We start from the raw sequence: 21,778 nt of genomic DNA on the forward strand, positions 1-21,778 counted from the left end.
TGCCTTCTCATCCAACCAGATTTATTACAGTACATTAGCACCACAGGAATTTAATCTCCGGCCAAGATCAATATTGACTCCAAAGGAACCGAGTCCTCCGATAGATACGGAGACCGGGTCAGGAACCGCATGCTGCATTCTCGCTTATATGCATGCGTGCGCACGCAGACACACACACACACACACACACACACACACACACACACACAAACACACACACAAAAAGAACGAGTTCAACCCATGCTTTCAAGAACACTACTTCCAAATGGGATACATCTTACCTCCACTGGCTATGAGTCGTTATGGCTGAGACATTTATCCCAGTGCTGAGAAGCATTAGACTCTGTGTGGTATAAGCTGGCTAGTACAGTTGGCATGCGCTCCGTTCATGCACAGAGTGATGGGCCCCAGCAACACACGTGTGGCCCTTTCTGACTTCCATGTTCATGGAGATGGAGAGGTGGACGCCCTCAGATGAGTTATCAGTTTAACAGCATGACACTGTACACACTGGCCTGCCCACACCACCAAGACACAGTGCAAGAAGACTCTGCTCGTCTGTAGGCCTGTGCTCAGTGTGTGTTTGTGTGTGTGTGTGTGTGTGTGTGTTCGGTGTGCGTGTTTGAAGGCGAATTTTAGAAAGCAGCGCTGACGATAGTGAGATTATGGAAAACAGCTGGAAGGGCATAAACACAAAAGCAGTACGTACCAGATGGCTCCAAAACACCCATCACACATTAATAAACATATCCCCAAACCTGGGCCAAACCTGGGCCAGACCTGTCCAAGGCAGTTCAAACAGGCCATTTTGTGACTTTCCATATGATTTTACGAATCCACTTCTTTTCTGATTTTTTGGACAAACCTGTGTATGTGTGTGTGTGTGTGTGTTTGTTCCTGCACAGACTGATTTAGCTGGACTCATCTGGTGAGAGAATGTTCTGCGATAGTCATACAATGCAATTATTTTCCTCTTCCTTGCATCCTCTCTCTCTCTCTCTCTCTCTCTCTCACACACACACACACACACACACACACACACACACACACACACACACTTTTCTCCTCTTACATACCAGCTATAGTGTACTACTGCCTATTGCACACACACTGAGACTAGGTGCTGAAGTGTGTACAACAGAAAACTCCTAATGAGAGTGGCGATCTCATACTGGGGAATCCAAATTAAAGCTGGTGTGATGAACACTCAGTCTATTTGTGGGCTGGTTCTGTGCAGTCTAGCATTTGAACAGCCTAGCCTAAAATCTTGATAATGCATTAATTTACTTACACACACACACACACACACACACACACACACACACACACACACACACACACACACACACACACACACACACACACACACACACACACAGTGTACTGTATCTGATCCCTTCTGGTGTTGTGTGAGTGTTTTTGTGTGTGTGCTTTGACTAGGTCATGTGTTTTGCAGCTGGTATTTCTATAAGAAACATACCCACGCTTGACCGCTTGTACTATGGTCCCAATTTCCCTGCAGGTCCCACCCCTAACATCATCATCATCCAATGAAAATAAACCACAACACAAAAAAATGACATTACATACTTACAGAACTTCCTTGCGTGGGAGGGGCTTCCCCAGGGAAGACCTCCTGTAGTGATCCTACTTCTCTGGTTCTCTCTCTTCGTTCTTTCCTCTTTCCTTTCCCTCTGTCCGCTGATGTCAGTCTCTCTCACTGACCCACCGAGGTGTTCTCTCCTTCCCTCTCTCTCTCCTTTTTCCCCCCTTTCTCTCTCCTTTCCTCCCTCAGACTACCTCTCTGTCACCGGTCCAGCAGCTCTCTGGAATCTGAGACAAGAGAAAAATGTCAGCGGTGAGGAGGGTGTGTGTATGTGTGTGTGTGTGTGTGTGTGTGTGTGCTCTCTGAGACAGACCCTGAGACTATTACGCTTTTGTGTTTGCCAAAAAAAAAAACCCCAAGAAGGCTGTTACCTGGGAAACGTGTAGAATGGTGGTGGGCTGCTCAGATTTGGCAAGGTTGTCTGAATGACAAACTCCAGCAATGATGCGGCGCTTTGCTGAACCCAGATCAGGAAGCACTTCATTTTGCTACTCGGCTATATCTCAACGGCAAACCAGCTTTGATACGCTGCTCCGCATGGCTGAACTCAGGTCAGTATACAGTGCCAGTCTGCAAATGACACTGGGATTGCTTCATTCAGAAGTAATACTATGAAGGTAAAGCCTGCCAAGGTAGATTCAGGCTGACCAGCCTCAAACTGAAATGCTGTCATTTTTGCTCATGTGCACCACAGAATCTATTGTGCCCCGCCCACTTTTCACCTGTTGCAGTTACCAAAAAAGGATGGGAACACCCGAGTCCATCATTCAGAAAGTACCCACCCACATGGACAGATGGTCTGAAATTATCTATAGTCAGAAAGGGACCGTAAAGCAGAGCTGAGCAGAAATCTAGAAGATTTAAGATAGTGGAATAGCCACGGAATAACTGATTATCAGCGTATGCTTGGGAGCCCTGGGGTGGGTAACCAAGTGAGTAGAGTCCTCATCTCCTGGTAGAGGTAAAGAAAGGTGCTAGCAGCACTAAGGTGATGGGTTAAACTCAATGGCAGCACATATACTGTCACACTGATAAATTGCTCTGGATCGGAGCATCAGCCAAATGTAAATGTAAATATCCAGTGGTACGACACTGCCTGAACACTCAGAGCAGATACGGTCCCTCACAGATAAGGTCTCTGACATATATGGTCCCTCAGAGATCTGGTTTCTCACGGATACGATCTCTCACATGCGCTATCTCAATGTTTTATATCCCATTAGCCTACTGAGCAAAACCGCTGCTGAACAAACTCATGGGGATTGCGGAATATGCCTCTTTAGATATGACATCATTCATAAACATGAAGACGTCATCTACAAACAGGTAGGGAAGCACCAAAACCCCGTAACTGTCTCTCTGAGGTGGTCTTTGCTGTTTAAACACACTAAGGTAATGACGGTAAAGTCGAGCTTTCAAGCAAGTTTTCCAACAATTTTGGCAGCTTGTTTTGCTTTTTAGGGGGTACATGCACATGCAGCTACATTCTGCTATGCACACTGTGCATGCCACATGGCACCACGTGTACCGTTCCAGCACAAGTGAGAGTGAGAGAAGGAGAGTTTTTTCTCTGGGCCCCAACGGCCCACATTCTGACACCACTATATGGTTCGTCTGCTGTAAACTGTGAAAGTGGCCTTTTATCCAAACAGGCCTCATGGTCTGTAGCCAATAACACTGGGACAAGCGCTGTTATCTTCTGCAGGTGTAGCAGCAACTACAGAACTCACCTGACGGCTGCAGGCCTTAAGGATTCTAGGGTCCTTAGATATATCTGAATCAAACCAAGATATTATTATGTGCATAACTACTGAGTAATCAAGTGAGCCAACCCTGGGATTCCTAGAACCAGGTCCTGTGACCAGATTAGCCTTCATTCCTGTCCAAGGTCAAATTCCAAAGCACATCATGTGTGGCCCAGGCTGTAAGTAGAGGATGATTCTGATCCAGGATCAGTTCTCAGACGGGAATTTTGGACTGCTGCAATCATGTAACGAATACCTTCGCTACACTGTCATTTATTCATCTGGAGAATAAGCAGATTAACCTATGTAGCCATTGTTTGCACACACTGCTTCAGAGCGGCTACAGAATTAACAGTCTGCTCAAATAAAGGCTCCACCTCACCCCCAAACCGATCAAAGCTTAGCTGAAGGTTCACTTATCAGCAAAGTTGAAGTAAGCCCATGAGATATGGAACCCCAGTGAGCAGGGTGGGGCGTATTGCCTCTACTCTTCCTGAAGGGAGTGAGAGATTTTTGGAGGAGGTGTTCTGGCGCTTGGTTCTCCCCAGTTGGCAGGCTACAGCTCTGAACTACGACTCTGGCAACACACAGTACAGCAAATATCTAACACCCGGTGGAGGAAGGAAGGAAAGGGAAGAGAGAGACAGACAGACATGGAGAGAGAGAGAGAGAGAGAGAGAGAGAGAGAGAGAGAGAGAGAGAGAGAGAGAGAGAGAGAGAGACAGACATGGAGAGAGAGAGCTAGAGAGAGAGAGAGAGACATAGAGAGAGAGAGAGCTAGAGAGAGAGAGAGAGACAGACATAGAGAGAGAGAGAGAGAGAGAGACAGACATGGAGAGAGAGAGCTAGAGAGAGAGAGAGAGACAGACATAGAGAGAGAGAGAGAGACAGACAGACATGGAGAGAGAGAGAGAGACAGACATGGAGAGAGAGAGAGCTAGAGAGAGAGAGAGAGAGAGAGACATGGAGAGAGAGAGCTAGAGAGAGAGAGAGACATAGAGAGAGAGAGAGACAGACATGGAGAGAGAGCTAAAGAGAAAGCTAGAGAGACAGACAGACAGAGAGAGAGAGAGAGAGAGAGAGAGAGACAGACATGGAGAGAGAGAGCTAGAGAGAGAGAGAGAGACAGACATAGAGAGAGAGAGAGCTAGAGACAGAGAGACAGACAGACATGGAGAGAGAGAGCTAGAGAGAGAGAGAGAGACAGACATGGAGAGAGAGAGAGAGAGAGACAGACAGACATGGAGAGAGAGAGACAGACAGAGAGAGAGCTAAAGAGAAAGCTAGAGAGACAGACAGACAGAGAGAGTGAGCTAGAGAGAGAGAAACAGGCAGACAGAGACAGAGAGCTAGAGAGAGAGACAGACAGACAGAGAGAGAGACAGAGACATGGAGAGAGAGAGAGCTAGAGAGAGTGAGACAGACAGACATAGAGAGAGAGAGACAGACAGAGAAAGAAAGATTGAAAGATAGATGAGTGAGATAGTGAGTGCAGCAGGAACAAACAAACAAACAAACTTATAATTCATTAATTATTTGTATAACTAATATCAGTGCCATGTAAGTCAATCAAAGCAGTCTAAGGTCCAAGCCTTAGCAGAGGCTCAGACAGAAGAAGGGAGAAGATATGAAAGCCTGTTTGTTAAGAGTGTTTCCATACTTCCATATTTACACTTTATATTCAGCTACAGCACAGAACATGCCATGTTAACATTCCAGCCTTGCATTATGAATAGGACTTGTCTGTTACTTCAATAGGACCAAATGAAATATTATGAGAATATTAACAATTTACTGGGAATAATCTCTTTTCATGTTATTTTCTATGATTTTAAGTCTGTCAACATGGATTATGTTCTTATCCTATTCAAGGCCTTTTTGTTTTTTTGTGGTCTAACTTTCAGCTGTTCTGGGTCAATATTGAGATTTGCTGTACATACCTCTTACACTTAATATTTTTTGGAAAAAAAAAATCTCAAGACTTTTAAGACTCTTGTATGGTTTCCTTCAGTGCCTGTTCACTTAATGTGTCAGGACCCCCAGAACCAAGCACTGGTCAAAGGCTCACAACTACGAGCTCGGAATCATGACCAGTGTGGTCTGTGGGCATGCTCAGTAACGGCTGTGAGCCTTGGAGAACTGAAGTTTATGTGCTCCACATGACTTGCACTGTTTGGCAGCTTGGCCTCACTTGCACAATCATCCTGAAAAGTTCTGGAGTATGTAAACAACGGAATTATGCAAGCTGGCAATTCAAACGAGATACAGATGAATGCATTTCTTCATACTGGAACAGAACCCCCCCCCCCCCCCCCCCCCCCCCTTACTCAGGGCTTCTCAAGCAAAATCAATACGAAACAGCCCTGATATTGTAGTCTGAACAGTAAAGAGCAAAGGCACAATTCTCTACTGCATAGAATCCTCAGTTCACACAGACTCATGAAAAATTCTTTCACAGGCTGGCAGGTTCAGGTGTTTTGTTATGTTAAATTTCCTAAAGACAGGAAAGACAGAAGCACTTCAGCAAGATCCCACTAGTCTAAAAACTACAAGGTTCACAGCGTCTTTCTGATCACACGTGAAACCTAGTTTCAGTCTAGACTGTTTGTCCTACTCTGTGACTTGGATATCCGTCCATAGTCAAGCTATAATGTAGTCTTGATTTGGCTCTTCCAGTGTTAAAATGGCAGGACAGATGTTCTACAGTGCAGAGAGTGTAGTCTGTAAGCACCATCACATGGACAGAAGTGTGCTGGTTTGGCTCTGTACTCATTGGACTTGAAATGAAATAATGCTTGTGGACTTGCTTACAGTCCTCACACATACTGCACAGTGGACCTGAAGGCCAAAGACATAGAACATATTTGAGTCATCTCAGTTACCATCTTACAATCATCTTACACATGCCATCTTTGATCTAGAATATGTCAAGCTTTCATTGCTTCATACTACAGACTAAGTTAAAATTGTAATACATTTCCAGCAATGTTATTATCAAACATTTTTAGGTCATTTCCACACAGTTTACAGTGTGTGTGTGTGTGTGTGTGTGTGTGTGTGTGTGTGTGTGTGTGTAAATTAGCAAAAGTAAAAAAGAAAGACACTGAAATCAAAACAAATCAATCCGTTTCCTACTTAGAAAGCAAATGTACACTCTGCTGCTGAAGGCTGATTAGTGGTAAATGTGAGCTTGTGAACCGCAGCGTATGAACACTCCAACAATTCAGTTTATTAACTGATCGAAATTTGCTTAAAATCAAGAACTTCAAAATGATTCTAATGACCCAGTCTCCTTTAACTTCCATACAAATAAATTCAGTATGGACAGGTGTGAGGTCTTGCTTTGTTCAGTTTTCGAGGTCCTGAACCAGTCAGAGCATCAGCTGTAGTGTTTTGTAAAACTGGATGGTTCAATTTAAGTGTAAAAATCGCAGATAGTCCCTCAAGATAACTGACAAGAAATGTGTCTGGTAGCTTCCGTTCACGTCGGAAGAGAAAAAAGAGAAAAAGTAAGAGCGAGGGGTGGTATTAACGATGAAACAACCATTATGTTCGTTTATTTATTTTCTAAGTGAAATGAACTTACAAAATCTTGTGATTGATATGAAACGAACAGAACTGCTAGCTAGCTACTTAAAGATGTGATAAACAGCGTTCGTATACAGTAGCATGGAAATACTTTTCCCCGTCAAGTTTAAGAACACACTTCAAGAAACCCTTCATGTCTGTGATGATACGGCTATCTAGATAGAAATCAGCTAGTTGGCTAAGAATGACATACACCAGTTTTAAGGCCCTGTCCCAAACAATACGACATAACAAGCCAAAGTATTTTGGAAATGAACTACCGAGCGCAACGTAAACAACCAAGTCGACGGGACGCGACACCACAAGGTCCTGACAGATAAATCTAAAACACAGGCTAACGGAGGTTAAAATATATTACTAGCAAGCTAACCAGCTACAGACATGGACAACTGACTCTCGTTATCTAGCCTGCTAGCTTTGGCTAAGTTAGCCAGCTAGCTAGCAAATGCCCCTGCACCTAGATGCCGGTGGCAGCAAAAACTCCGATGATCAAAGTTTGGACAGCTGTGCTAACTATAGCTAACTATTGCTTTAGGGATGTGATGAGACACGTACTCATACACATCAGTTATCTAACAACGTCGTAAGTAAAATAACATGGTGATAACAATATTGCAAAATCAAAAGTGCTGTTTGAAGTCCTCGGCAGCGCAGGGCGGTGATGAGAGAAGGCGCGTCGCGACGCGTCTACGCGTAAAAGTGAAACCAGGCGGCTGGACTAAGCCTGCGATCCAGAGCGCATAACTTCAACTCTGCAATCCCTTAACCAATAAAGCTGATGATTGCTGTGCGGTAAATAAATTAATCAGATTCTTACCTGCCTAAAACGACTCTACTGCTTTTCCGGAAAGTGAGATATAAAAGCTATCTGAATTCGATTTTAAAGGACCACCAGCGCTCATAAACAATTGGTAATCCTAAAGATTCTGCCGTATCCTAAAGACAACCGTAGAAAAAGTCGCCGTGGATGGGAGATCTACGACAAAACCCACATGATCTTGTACGTCAGCATATATTTTCATACGACACCAAAATATTTTCATTCAATGCATAAGGAAGGCGATATTCAATGCATTTAGCACCGCTTGGTTCGTCAAAAAAGGCAAAAGATCTCATAAGAATTGAACTTTACACTGACAAAGCACAATACAGAACCACAAGCTGAATATACTGTGTGGTTACGAATTCTAGTACAGCAAGCGTAGGATTCTTGTACACATACTTTTTTACACATACGTTGTTTGATTTCTCGGTGGTGAATGATTTTATTCAATGTTTTGTTTGTTTGCTTATTGTGCCTTATGCTTATTGTGCTAGTGCCCCAGTCTCAAACGTACAAAATGTTAAATACAATATTTTTCATACGCACATACGAAAAAATTAATATGTTTATTTTGGCTAGCATTTGACTGGGATATATTATTTTACTAATAAAATACTAATTTCTGTTGGTCAAAATCTTTCATCACACTTCAGTGTAAATATCTACACTGTGTAAGTGTATGTATACAGTTCTATATATATATATATATATATATATATATATATATATATATATATATATATATATATATATATATATATATATATATAGTAATCAAATTACCATCCTGAAAACGTCTCTCAAATGTGGCGTAGGGATTTGTCAGCAAACAGCGGCACCTTCTGTCTATTCATGATACAGCATAATGGCATTTTCATTACAATACTAGCTGACAGACAAGCTGTTGAAAATAATTCCGAATCATTTGTCGTACTCTTATATGTTATGTATGTTACTCGTAGGTCTACTTGTATGCTATTGTTTGTTTAAATAGGATTTAAGCAGGATTTGTTTCATATTGAAACTTTGCATAAATGGACGCCTTCTCTGGTTTGTTGTTTGCGGTGTTTCTAGTTGAAATGAAGAATTTGCCATGGTTCTGGGCGACCTCGTATTTATGGGAAGATGAGGGAGAAAGACTGAATGGAGTCCTGTGGAGAGAGTGGGAGTTGGGAGTTCTTTTTAATTGGCTGCGTAGAGGGGTGTGTGACTGGCAGATGTTGGTTACATGAATTTATTCATAGGGCTGCCGCAATGTGCACTCCCATTTACATGCAGATTTGCCAGAAATATGTCGCTGATAAATTCTCTGCGCTTTCGGTCCCGCGATGTGTCTTTTAAATTTCGGCTCCTCGCTCAAGTGTTTGGCCGGATGGGATCCCAAATACCAGTGCACCCATGACGGCTTTGAGGAGCGGAATGGGGTTGGACTGTTTGTGAGCGCTACACAGAAATAATACTATTTTCTGCCTATTGTGAGAACGGTCTAAACGCCACAAAGTTATTTTGCTGCTGGGTTAATGTGTCGTCCTCTCTCACTCCGATGTGCATGCTGAATCTGATGCTTGGCTGGTGTGAATGAGATATTCAGATAACAGTAAGAGATTTAGATAATGAAAACAGGACAGTCTTCCACCCTTTGCTTGCTCACTTTCAATTTGAGCCAGTGAGTCTCCGTTTTCCAAGGCGAGATATAATAATAATAACATGATAACATGATACATGAGTTAAATATTTCATTAATTAAAATATTTCTGACCTAAAGAAATATAATATGCTGTTTAAAAAGATTAAATGGATGATCTAACTGCGGACAGTTAACGTAAATCTATTTGAGTGCTAAAAATATAACATTCTTTGCTTCATTGGCTGATATGGATCAGGTTAGCCGTTCTGTAACAATTTCACCTCCCGCTTATCACGTTCAGGGCCGTGCGTAGACGTGTTCTCGTTCTGTCCGCTCTCCTTCACTCCCGAGAAACTCCGGCTTGTATGGAACCTTTTCCTGTCATACAGAGTCCTCTCTCAAAAACTGATACAACACACTGATACCCTTTGAATGATGTGAAGTCATATTTTGACATGACAGAAATCTAAATGAAGGTTAACGCGCCCATGTCAGTTTATTAATTCTGTAATTACACACTTTCACCAGAAGATGGCAGTATTGGCACTGGAACATTTTCGCTATTAGGAGGCACTTCAGATGCTGTTAGATATTTGAGTATGAAGTGTAATTTATTGTCTCTGAAGTTCAGATAAAGCTGTTACATATTTATTTACAAATATGCACGCACATACTGATCAGTTTGAAAATGTAAAACAAATGTTTAGCTCGAAAGTCTCTATAATCACAGCAACAGTGTTTAATTTCTTCACTTCTTCGTTCATTCCACCTAATTAAAAGAAATAAACAGTTTCATTCCTGTTTACTGAGATTAACCTTGGGGTTATTTATCTACAGCAATATAGTAATATACAAGTAAATGGACATATGCCATGAATAATTATTACAAGTGTATGTGTGTGTGTGTGTGTGTGTGTGTGTGTGTGTGTGTGTGTGCGTGTCTGTGTGTATATGTATGTGAGTGATTGATCAGTTTGTAGTATTATAGGCCAGTTTGTTTGGCCTTAAGCACAGACTGAAACCAAATGAATTATGTGAAATACACCTTTAAGTCATTATTAGAAGAATGTGTGTGTGTATGTGCACATGTGCGATCAATTCGTAGTATTATAGATCAGTTTGTTTGGCCTTAAGCCCAGTGTATGTGTGCTAGGGTTCAGAGGTCATAGTATGACTGGTGGGTAGTGCCAATATCTTGCTGAAGGCCTGGGGTAAGTACAAAATTATAAAATTATCTTTATTAACATTATTATATTTATTGTCATTGTAAGCTTCTGCATACAAACATTTTTACAAATGCCTCTTAACCGAAATATGCAATATAAACAGGCCTATTAAAACATACAAATAAGGCACAGGACATACAGTAAAACACAGAACCTTGATTAATAAAACACAATGTTACACTAGTTACATATGATTGAGAAAAGTACAAGTATTACCAGTTAAGTGAGTAATGTATAGATGTTAGCAGCTTAATCAATAAGAAATGATAGTTGAGTATTCAGTATTTATTGTTTTTAGTATGGAGATGGCCCTTGGAAATAAATTATTTCTTAATCTAGAGGTATGTATTTTGGTCAGACTACAGTGTCTGCCAGAGGGCAACAGTTTGAAGAGGTGGTGACCGGGACGAGTTGGGTCCTTAATCATGCTGGCAGCCCTTCTATGATAGCAGAGGTGGTGATGTCCTTTAGGAGGTCATCTATTTATTCTGCCATTTTCACCACTCTCTGCAAAGCCTTCTTATTCACAGCTGAGCAGCCTTAATGCTACACTATGATACAGAACTGAACACTGAATGCTACACTGAGATACAGTGCTGAATGCAGAATACCACACTGGGATGCAGTACTGAACGCTGAATGCCACACTGAGAGGCGATACTGAATGCTGAATGCCACACTGCGATGCAGTACTGAATGCTGAATGCTACACTGGGATGCAGTACTGAATACTGAATGCCACACTGAGAGGCAGTACTGAACACTGTGTGCCACACTGAGATGCAGTACTGAATACTGAAAGCAACACTGAGAGGCAGTTATGAACGCTGAAAAATGGAATCTCTGCCACACTTTCTTGACACTTGGTGTAGTATAGAGTGGAGCTAGGTCTCCATCACATCTCATTCTGAAATCGAGTATGATTTCTTTTGTCTTTGTGGTGTCCAGTGTCAGGTTATTCACACCTCATCGCTATATGCTGACTCATCTCACTTTGTTTCTCACGAGCAGCAAACTCTCCCATGACTACAGAACAGCAGGGACAGAGCGAGTGTAAGGTGTAGTCATCGCCTGTAGGGGGCGCACTCTGGCCAGTTTCAACAGAGCTCAGTTTCAGTCAGAGCACCAGGACATGACATCCTGCATAAAATCATAAACCAGCATCCTTAGGGAAATGCATATGAGCGTGTATGGGGTAAATAACAGGCTTGTGAGAGGAGAGAGGACATCTGCCTCTCAGTGGGGTTTCGAGCCATCACTGTTGCCCTCCTCTCGACACCTTTATTTGATCTGAATACTTTACCAACCCTGGTATGATCATGACCCAGCATGCTTAGAACAGAGAGAATGCCTCTCACTAATGAGTGGGGGGGGGGGGGGGGGGGGGGGAGAGAGAGAGAGAGAGAGAGAGAGAGAGAGAGAGAGAGAGAGAGAGAGAGAGAGAGAGAGAGAGAGAGAGAGAGAGAGAGAGAGAGAGAGAGAGAGAGAGAGAGAGAGAGATTTAGCAAAACTATACTTTTCATTAAGTATCACATTCTCTACCTGGGCAATATTTCAGCACAGGTCTACTGGAGACCAACCCTGTAAATAGGTAAACCACTAAGAATCCATACTGACAGCCCAGATTAATAGTCCTCCAAATAATCCTGTTCTTAAATTAACAGTTGTGCAATCTCACTTTGCTATGCCAAGATGAAGCTAAAACAGGAGTCACAGTTCAAACTGCTCTGTTGGCATGCCAGATCGTTAGGTGCTACACCACACCTTGGCTTCAGTTACTTTGCTATAAACTAGACAGTTTGCCACCCAGATGCACAGCTCACAGGCCGTAAGGTCTGCTGTCCTGTTTGCATGCTGTTATCTGCTAACACCACACCTTGGCCATTGCTGCTCTGCCATATGCCCAAACCATTACTAGCTGAGAGTGAGAGGCAAGGTCTTCATAACAAGCAGTGAGAGAGACAACCGAACAAGCCGTCAGCCAAAACAACAACACCATCATCATCATTTAGCATCTAGCTAACACCTGGATAGCAGGCTTGAGCAATACTATCCTCAATTTCTTAACACCTGCATTCACTAATTCTATGCCAAAGAGGTAATGTTGAGGGTGAGTTTCACTCCAGCAGGTGTGGGAACCAGTACAGCAACAAAATAGTTTTATATTTAATGTCAGACCTCAAAAGGACAGTTAACTTTTAACAGTTGACTTAAGTGATTTGTTTAAATCACAATGAATAAAATAATGGGTGAACTTGTACGAGAAACTCAAGACAAAAATTATTCTCCAAAATGAAGGTGGAAGAGCTTAAAGACATCAGGAGACTAGAAATCCTTGCAAACAGACTAAACAAATAATTTAGTAGTGTATGACATTTCAGAAATTCCAAATCAGAACTTATCAGAGGACAAATTGGAAACTTGCATCTGAAAAGTAACATTGACATTACAAAAGTAGAGGTGTAAAGAGCTCATACAACCTGGAAGCCTGGTAACGGTAACTTTGACAACCTTGGCGCCAGATCAAATTCTTTGGTTGTCAGGTTCCCAACTCACAAGGACAATAAAAACTCTCTTGGAGAATTCCAAAGACCTACAGCTGGTTGTATAGTGTGAGTTTGGGCCTCTGGTGTCAGATCACACTGCTCATTTGTATCACCAGTTGGGTGTGGACAAAGTTTGTTTGATGTGTGGTTTGGTGTAGCGATGCCTGTTTACTCCCCATAACTGAGATCCCATCGAGGACTCAGGCAAGCAGATGGATTTCTGACATTTTGATCACTTGTTTTTCAGATTGATTAGTCTCACATGCCACTTTCTTGAAGGTCATTGTACAGCTAGCTGTGTGCCATATGGACTGAGGACACGGAGATGATGCAGAGTGCTTGTTGTTGATAGACAGAAATGTCCTTAGAGGTCGTTGTTCATGTACAGTGTGAGTGCTCGTATCAGTCTGACCAACTGCTTTTGTATAACTTACTTTCATATAATCTGTGAGCATATAGGATGCTGTATACACCACCAAAAAAGACTGAAACATGTTTATGATGTCAGTCTATGTTAAACTTAATCACATTATTATTATATTACACATTTATTATGATGTCAGTCTGTTAAACTTAATCATGTTATTATATTACACACATTTATGATGTCAGTCTGTTAAACTTAATCACATTATTATATTACACACATTTATGATGTCAGTCTGATAAACTTAATCACGTTATTATATTACACACACATTTATGATGTCAGTCTGTTAAACTTAATCACATTATATTACACAGACATTTATGATGTCAGTCTGTTAAACTTAATTACGTTATTATATTAGACACACATTTATGATGTCAGTCTGTTAAACTTAATCATGTTATTATATTACAAACACATTTATGTCAGTCTGTTAAACTTAATCACGTTATTATATTACACACACATTTATGATGTCAGTGTTAAACTTAATCACATTATTATATTACACACACATTTATGATGTCAGTCTGTTAAACTTAATCACGTTATTATATTACACACACATTTATGATGTCAGTCTGTTAAACTTAATCACATTATTATATTACAGACATTTATGATGTCAGTCTGATAAACTTAATCACATTATTATATTACACACACATTTATGATGTCAGTCTGTTAAAATTAATGATGTTATTATATTACACACATTTCTGATGTCAGTCTGTTAAACTTAATCACATTATTATATTACACACAAATTTATGATGTCAGTCTGTTAAACTTAATCACGTTATTATATTACACACACATTTATGATGTCAGTCTGTTAAACTTAATCACATTATTATATTACACACAAATTTATGATGTCAGTCTGATAAACTTAATCACGTTATTATATTACACACACATTTATGATGTCAGTCTGTTAAACTTAATCACATTATTATATTACAGACATTTATGATGTCAGTCTGATAAACTTAATCACGTTATTATATTACACACACATTTATGATGTCAGTCTGTTAAACTTAATCATGTTATTATATTACACACACATTTATGATGTCAGTCTGTTAAACTTAATCACGTTATTATATTACACACACATTTATGATGTCAGTCTGTTAAACTTAATCACATTATTATATTACAGACATTTATGATGTCAGTCTGATAAACTTAATCACATTATTATATTACACACACATTTATGATGTCAGTCTGTTAAAATTAATGATGTTATTATATTACACACACATTTCTGATGTCAGTCTGTTAAACTTAATCATGTTATTATATTACACACACATTTATGATGTCAGTCTGTTAAAATTAATGATGTTATTATATTACACACACATTTCTGATGTCAGTCTGTTAAACTTAATCACATTATTATATTACACACAAATTTATGATGTCAGTCTGTTAAACTTAATCACATTATTATATTACACACATGTATGATGTCATTCTGTTAAACTTAATCACGTTATTATATTACACACACATTTATGATGTCAGTCTGTTAAACTTAATCACGTTATTATATTACAGACATTTATGATGTCAGTCTGATAAACTTAATCACATTATTATATTACACACACATTTATGATGTCAGTCTGTTAAAATTAATGATGTTATTATATTACACACACATTTCTGATGTCAGTCTGTTAAACTTAATCATGTTATTATATTACACACACATTTATGATGTCAGTCTGTTAAAATTAATGTTATTATATTACACACACATTTCTGATGTCAGTCTGTTAAACTTAATCACATTATTATATTACACACAAATTTATGATGTCAGTCTGTTAAACTTAATCACATTATTATATTACACACATGTATGATGTCATTCTGTTAAACTTAATCACGTTATTATATTACACACACATTTATGATGTCAGTCTGTTAAACTTAATCACGTTATTATATTACACACACATTTATCTCAGTCTGTTAAACTTAATCACATTATTATATTACACACAAATTTATGATGTCAGTCTGTTAATCTTAATCACGTTATTATATTACACACGTATGTCAGTCTGTTAAACTTAATCACGTTATTATATTACACACGTATGTCAGTCTGTTAAACTTAATCACGTTATTATATTACACACGTTTGTCAGTCTGCTAAACTTAATCACATTATTATATTACACACGTTTGTCAGTCTGCTAAACTTAATCACGTTATATTGGTATTATTCTTAATAGCAGTCATTTTTATGAACTTTATTTTCAATCATTATTCTTTCCTTTTCTTTTTCATCATGTTATTTTTAATATCTTTTCTTTCTTTCCTTTTCATGTTGTTTATATATGTCAGACGTTGTAGTATATGGACTCCAGCAACAACCGCTGCTATAGAAACTCCAGACCAGTGGTGTGTGATGGAACTTGATATTTATTGCTTTAAAAACAAGTTCAAGAGTCAAAATAAGGGATTTGTTTGACTCTGTTTTATCTCATTCTTGATAATGATACTTTATATGTGCAGTTCTACAGTCTAACGAACACAGACACTGCAGCACATTAACACGTGGATAAAAACAATTAAAAAAGCAAATATACTCCACAAATTCTACAAAGTCAGTCTAATCATATATATTATTACATTTAGCACCTTTCTGTAGGTTCTGTATAAACATATATGTATGTTAGCATGTACAACAAGGTAATCATCATGATAACTTTTCCATAATTTGTGAATTCAGTTAGTAATTGTGAATGATGTTAGTATTCGGTTATAACAAGCTGTAAAGCAGTAAAGAATGCAGAACCATTATGTTGTATGGTACCGAAGGAATAAAATAAATAATTTGAAAGATGAAAATGAAATCTTCATCTTTAATGAAAAAAAATTTGTACACTTCTGCAAAAATGTTCATATTTCATATTTTCATATTTGAATTATACCTACAATTTTTTATAATTATTGGGATAGAGTATCTGCATACTTATCAACATTCTTATCTACAAAATCCACTAAATTAAACGTAACAAACACACGATTAATACTGTTAACAGGCACTTAATACAGAGGCTTCTGCCCTCCAGGTGATTTTAGATAGAGATGAATTGAAATGGAAAACCAAAAGGCAAAAGAAGAAAGTTTCATATGAAAAAACAGATGACAAGTCTGAAAACCTCAAAAAAAAAAGATGTGTACAGGTGACGATCAATATGAAAGTCAAAATACAATAACTAAGCAACAGTTATGTTAAATTAGAGAGCATATGAGAGAATATGAGTGGAGGACAGGTAAAGAAAAAGAGAGAGAGAGGGAGGCAGAAAGAACCAGACAGAAAACCTCTCCTGCAGTCTCTCCTTATCAGGCACTTAGAAATGATCACACAACACATCTCACTGCCCTGCGTTCTCTGCTTTCTCACTCGTGCAAACACTTGTAAACCCCCAGACACTTTTCAATCCATCTTCAGAATCCTACCTATCCATAAACCCATAACCCTGTTCTACAAAATCTACTATTCTAACTAAAAGAATGACCAGACCGTGCACGCATACTCTAGCACTGATCACTTCACCAATGTGTGGTGGTTGTTACTTTGCCACATGCAATAGTATGTAAGGTGTGTTATAACAAATGTGGTAGATGATATAACAGTGTTATAACACTACTGTGTCAGGACTTAAGCATCAAAAATGAGCAGTCATTCTGGGGTCTCTCTTCACAGCGTCGTGATTCTGACTCTGCCCCGCTACACTGCGAGTCCGCCGCTGTATCCCTGGCGATCGCAGCTCCACTGTCTCCTCCACTATGATTGGATCATCTGGCTCAACAGGGCGGGGTTCAGGGTAGTTGGGCTGGTAGTAGGAGGGGTAGGTCCCATAGCTGCCATATGGGTCCTCGTCCACGCCCTCCTCCTCCGAGCCGTAGGGTTGGTACGAGCTGGGTGGTAGTTGGACTACAGGAATATCGCTGTCAGTCACCTCACTGTCTAAATCTCTTTCTGACCACCACCAAGCGACATTCACAAGGACACAAGGGCGTATGCACACACACACACACACACACACACACACACACACACACACAAAACACACCCAGGGCACAGAGTAGAGGGACAGCACACACAAACACAGTCACTGACATCATTACTACACCAGCAGGAGCAAGCAGGAAGTAGAGTTTGAGTGTGTGATTGTATGATGCATGTGTATGTGTGAGTGTATGCATGTTAGGCAAATAGGCTCAAAGAGTAACCCCAACATCATACGTCTAATGTCAGTACCTAAGCAAACACCATACGTCTACTGTCAGTACCTAAGCAAACACCACATGTCCACGTCAGTACTTAAGCAAACACCATACGTCCATGTCAGTACCTAAGCAAACACCAGATGTCCACTGTCAGTACTTAAACACCAAACCAAAGAATTTGGCAGGATTATGGACAGAGATTGTGTAAATGGGTCTGTGTTGGTACAATATGTGTGTGATTGTGTCCAAGCAAGCACTTTATATGTGACGGTGTGTGTGTGTGTGTGTGTGTGTGTGTGTGTGTTCCTGTGTGTTCAGAGAAGTCTCCAGGCATCAACAGTCTGCACAGAACATGTGACCGCAGCCTGCAGTCAGTACACATTCACAAACTGTTGCTGGTCTTCAACTAGAGAGAGAGAAGGGAGGCAGAGAGAAAGACAAAGAGAGAGGCAGACAGAAACAGACACATACAAAAAGAGCAAGAAAGGACTATAAGTCAGTGAGACAGTGATTGTTTCATGCATGGGTTTGATTGAATCATTGATAATGTCACAATGTTGATGCTTCTTTATCAGTTAACAGATAAAGAGATCAAACGCTACAGGAAAACACGCAAACACAAACCCACACGCCTGCACATGAGCATCGCATAATATGCTTGGCATGAACTCTTATGTCAACAGTTGACAGAAGCATCATCAAGTTGAAATGCATTCACCACAGATGCATCAACAATCGCATGCCAAAGCGCTTTCGGAATGCTTAGGTACAGATGGCATCCATCGAGCCATTACATATACATACCTGCAGTACTCAAACACACACACACACACACAGATACACACAGACACACACAGACACTGCTGTATGGATCTGAGGTGAAAAGAATAATCCACACAGCCCGAAGGGCCATGATACCAGAGGTTACTATTTCACACAATTTCACATTTTCCCAGAATTGAATCCCGTTCTCATATTTTCCAGCTTTGTGAATTTGGCCTTATACAGGAAATCATGTTGCTCTATTGGAGAATAGTCTTGCTGTTGTCCCATTTACCTTCGCCATCATTATTGCCAAAACACTGAATGTTCATCCGGGATTAAAAAAGCTCTGAAGCATTGTGTCTGAAGTGGCCCTGGACTCGCTTGGCCGGACTCACTCGAAACAGAATGCTTACTTCTCCATTCCCAGAAGTTGCAGATATTACTCAGGGAAGGGAAGACTCAAAACATCAAAGGTGTGGTTTGATGTGTTAGCATGATGATAGTGATGTGTGACGAGGTAATGTAATAGTCCACAGTCCATGCAGTTAAGGAAAGATTTCAATGTATGCTTAAAGACAGAATGGTTTATCAGTGCTTATAAGCTAAACTGCTGTTATGAAATAAGTGTAAATGTGTGTGTAAGTGCATGAGTGTGTGTCTGTGTGTGAAAGAGAGAGAGAGTCACCTCCGATGCTGTATCCACAGGAGTTCGGGTCACAGTAACCTGGGGGTCCAGCCGGCCCCACTGGCCCAGGAATGCCTGGTCTGCCAGGTGTACCAGGGTTGCCAGGGCGACCAGACGGGCCAGGGCCACCAGTCCTTCCCTCACCAGGTGGCCCTGACAATGCACACCACACCACACACACACACATATACACACGTACACACACACACACACACACACACACACACACACACATATACACACACACACACACACACATATACACACGTACACACACACACACACACACACACACACACACACACACACACATATACACACACACACACACACACACACACACACACACACACATATACACACACACACACACACACACACACACACACACACACACACACATATACACACACACACACACACACACACACACATATACACACACACACACACACACACACATATACACACGTACACACACACACACACACACACACACACATATACACACGTACACACACACACACACACACACACACACACACACACACATATACACACACACACACACACACACACACACATATACACACACACACACACACACATATACACACGTACACACACACACACACACACACACACACACACACACACACATATACACACGTACACACACACACACACACACACACACACACACACACACACATATACACACACACACACACACACACACACACACACACACACACACACACACACACACATATACACACACACACACACACACACACACACACACACACATATACACACACACACACACACACACACACACACACACACACACACACACACACACGTAATGCACACATCAAACAAAGCTGTCTTGCGCACAGCAGGGCAGCAGCCAGAAGTTCTTTTTTTGGACTCAGTTAAGCATCAACCTGAAAGCAATCCACAACCTGACATTTCCTAGGGGAACTACAAAAACCCACAATCCACAACCTGACATACATCTGTGGCCAGTAAAATAGCCAGAAGCACACTGAGAAAAGTGGTTTCTTCACATACTGATCCTTAGGTGCAGTGTTACTGAGTCATAGACTTCAGATTTTCTTAATTTCTCATCTGTAGTTTGGTTTACCTGGAGGTCCAGAAGGTCCTCTGGGTCCCTGAACACCAACTCCTGGGCTTCCTTTCTCTCCTTTCTCACCTGGAAGTCCTGATCACACACACACACACACACACCGAGTTCCACTCATTAACAACCTTCACTCATGCTCTGCAGTGGTAGCCTGAGTGATGATAACACATTCTTTCTCCACACCTCATTCCTAGTTTGACAGACACTGATGTTTTCCCCCAAAGAACCTTAAAGGGAAATTCCATTCAGAAATACTTATTTTTATATTAATTTCAGTTGTCTGATGAAAAACGGGGTGCTGAACTGCACTTGGTTTACTTTCTAAGGCTAAAAATGTCCTGGTTTTGACAGCTTCTGCTCCAGTGCATCCAGTCTAAAAACACTCCACAGGGTTCCTTACAAAACCCGCAAGCATGCTCAGTTTAAAAATTCAATCTCTTAGCATACCAATGAAAGTGAAACCTATATATAAGTCCATATTAATTATTCCTTACATTACATCAAATATCACATAATCTCATTTGTAGTTCAGATTTCACAGTGATCTGTGATCTCAACTGTACTCTAGATCCCAAATGATTATTCCCAATCTTAGTCATAATCAAAGATGTGAACATTAATTCCTAATCTCATATGTACAAGAAAAACCTACATGATTTCATAATCTTATACTCCAGATTCCCATGTTAAACCACAGTCTCCTTTGTACCTCACATCCAATACAAGTGTAATTAATTTCAGCCATATTCCAGTTCCCACATTAATTTAAATCTTATCTGTTCTCCAGATCCTGCCTGGTAATCCATAATCTCATCTGTAATCCAGCACCTCTGCCTCCAGGTTGGCCGCTCTCGCCATTAGATCCAGGAAATCCAGGCCGGCCGGGTGGACCCTGCTCCCCCTGATGGCCGGGAGCACCAGGCCGACCTGGCTCGCCAGGAGGCCCAGCAACGGTGCGGATAGAGATCGGCTGACTCGGAACATGATTGAGGATGGCGTTATATCGGGCCATGTGACCTAAGTGAGGAAACAACTGATTTAATGATGTGCACACACACAAACACATACATATTATACATGTTATACATGTCATTGCAGACTCACTCTGTATGAGTTGTTCACACACTTGTCTGGCAATGGCTTGGACTGAAGAGGTAGACTGCATATCACCCTGCAGAACAGGCCCATACACAAACACACACACGCATGCACACACACACATCCGTACACACAGGCATGCACACATATACACAAAGGAAAAATTACTACAGGTAGGAATAGTATCATAGAGTGCATCTTTGCAAGGCTACATAGTGTGCCT

At 40.6% G+C, this 21,778-nt stretch overlaps 2 protein-coding genes and 1 long non-coding RNA gene across 11 annotated transcripts in view; 1 reads left to right on the forward strand and 2 right to left on the reverse strand.

Moving 5' to 3' along the window:
- Positions 1-1,729, reverse strand: part of LOC113585708 (zinc fingers and homeoboxes protein 2-like) — a 17,226-nt gene extending 15,497 nt beyond the window's left edge. The window contains exon 1 of the mRNA XM_027023372.2: positions 1,595-1,729. The gene's annotated coding sequence lies outside the window, so the exon portion shown is untranslated. The remainder of the gene's footprint in view (positions 1-1,594) is intronic.
- Positions 1,730-2,075: 346 nt separating this feature from the next.
- LOC118242967 lies at positions 2,076-21,322 on the forward strand. The gene is made up of 4 exons (XR_004777138.1): positions 2,076-2,157; positions 2,830-2,932; positions 19,328-19,454; positions 21,245-21,322. It is a non-coding gene; the product is annotated as an uncharacterized LOC118242967 (long non-coding RNA).
- LOC113577936 (collagen alpha-1(XIV) chain-like) overlaps positions 16,022-21,778 on the reverse strand; it is a 61,302-nt gene continuing 55,545 nt past the window's right edge. For 3 of the 9 annotated variants that reach the window (XM_035536370.1, XM_035536372.1, XM_035536368.1), the window contains exons 44-47: positions 21,286-21,628; positions 20,458-20,535; positions 19,308-19,460; positions 16,022-17,606 (exon numbers count right to left, since the gene is read on the reverse strand). In XM_035536370.1, coding sequence (XP_035392263.1) covers positions 17,293-17,606; positions 19,308-19,460; positions 20,458-20,535; positions 21,286-21,628 — 888 coding nt within the window. In that variant the 3' untranslated portion in view covers positions 16,022-17,292. Of the gene's footprint in view, positions 18,264-19,307; positions 19,461-20,457; positions 20,536-21,285; positions 21,629-21,778 lie in introns of all 9 variants that reach the window. The other 6 variants (XM_035536388.1, XM_035536386.1, XM_035536378.1 and 3 more) reach the window with 4 other exon arrangements.

The sequence above is a fragment of the Electrophorus electricus genome, chromosome 2 (assembly GCF_013358815.1).
Source record: "Electrophorus electricus isolate fEleEle1 chromosome 2, fEleEle1.pri, whole genome shotgun sequence".
Classification (NCBI taxonomy): domain Eukaryota; kingdom Metazoa; phylum Chordata; class Actinopteri; order Gymnotiformes; family Gymnotidae; genus Electrophorus; species Electrophorus electricus.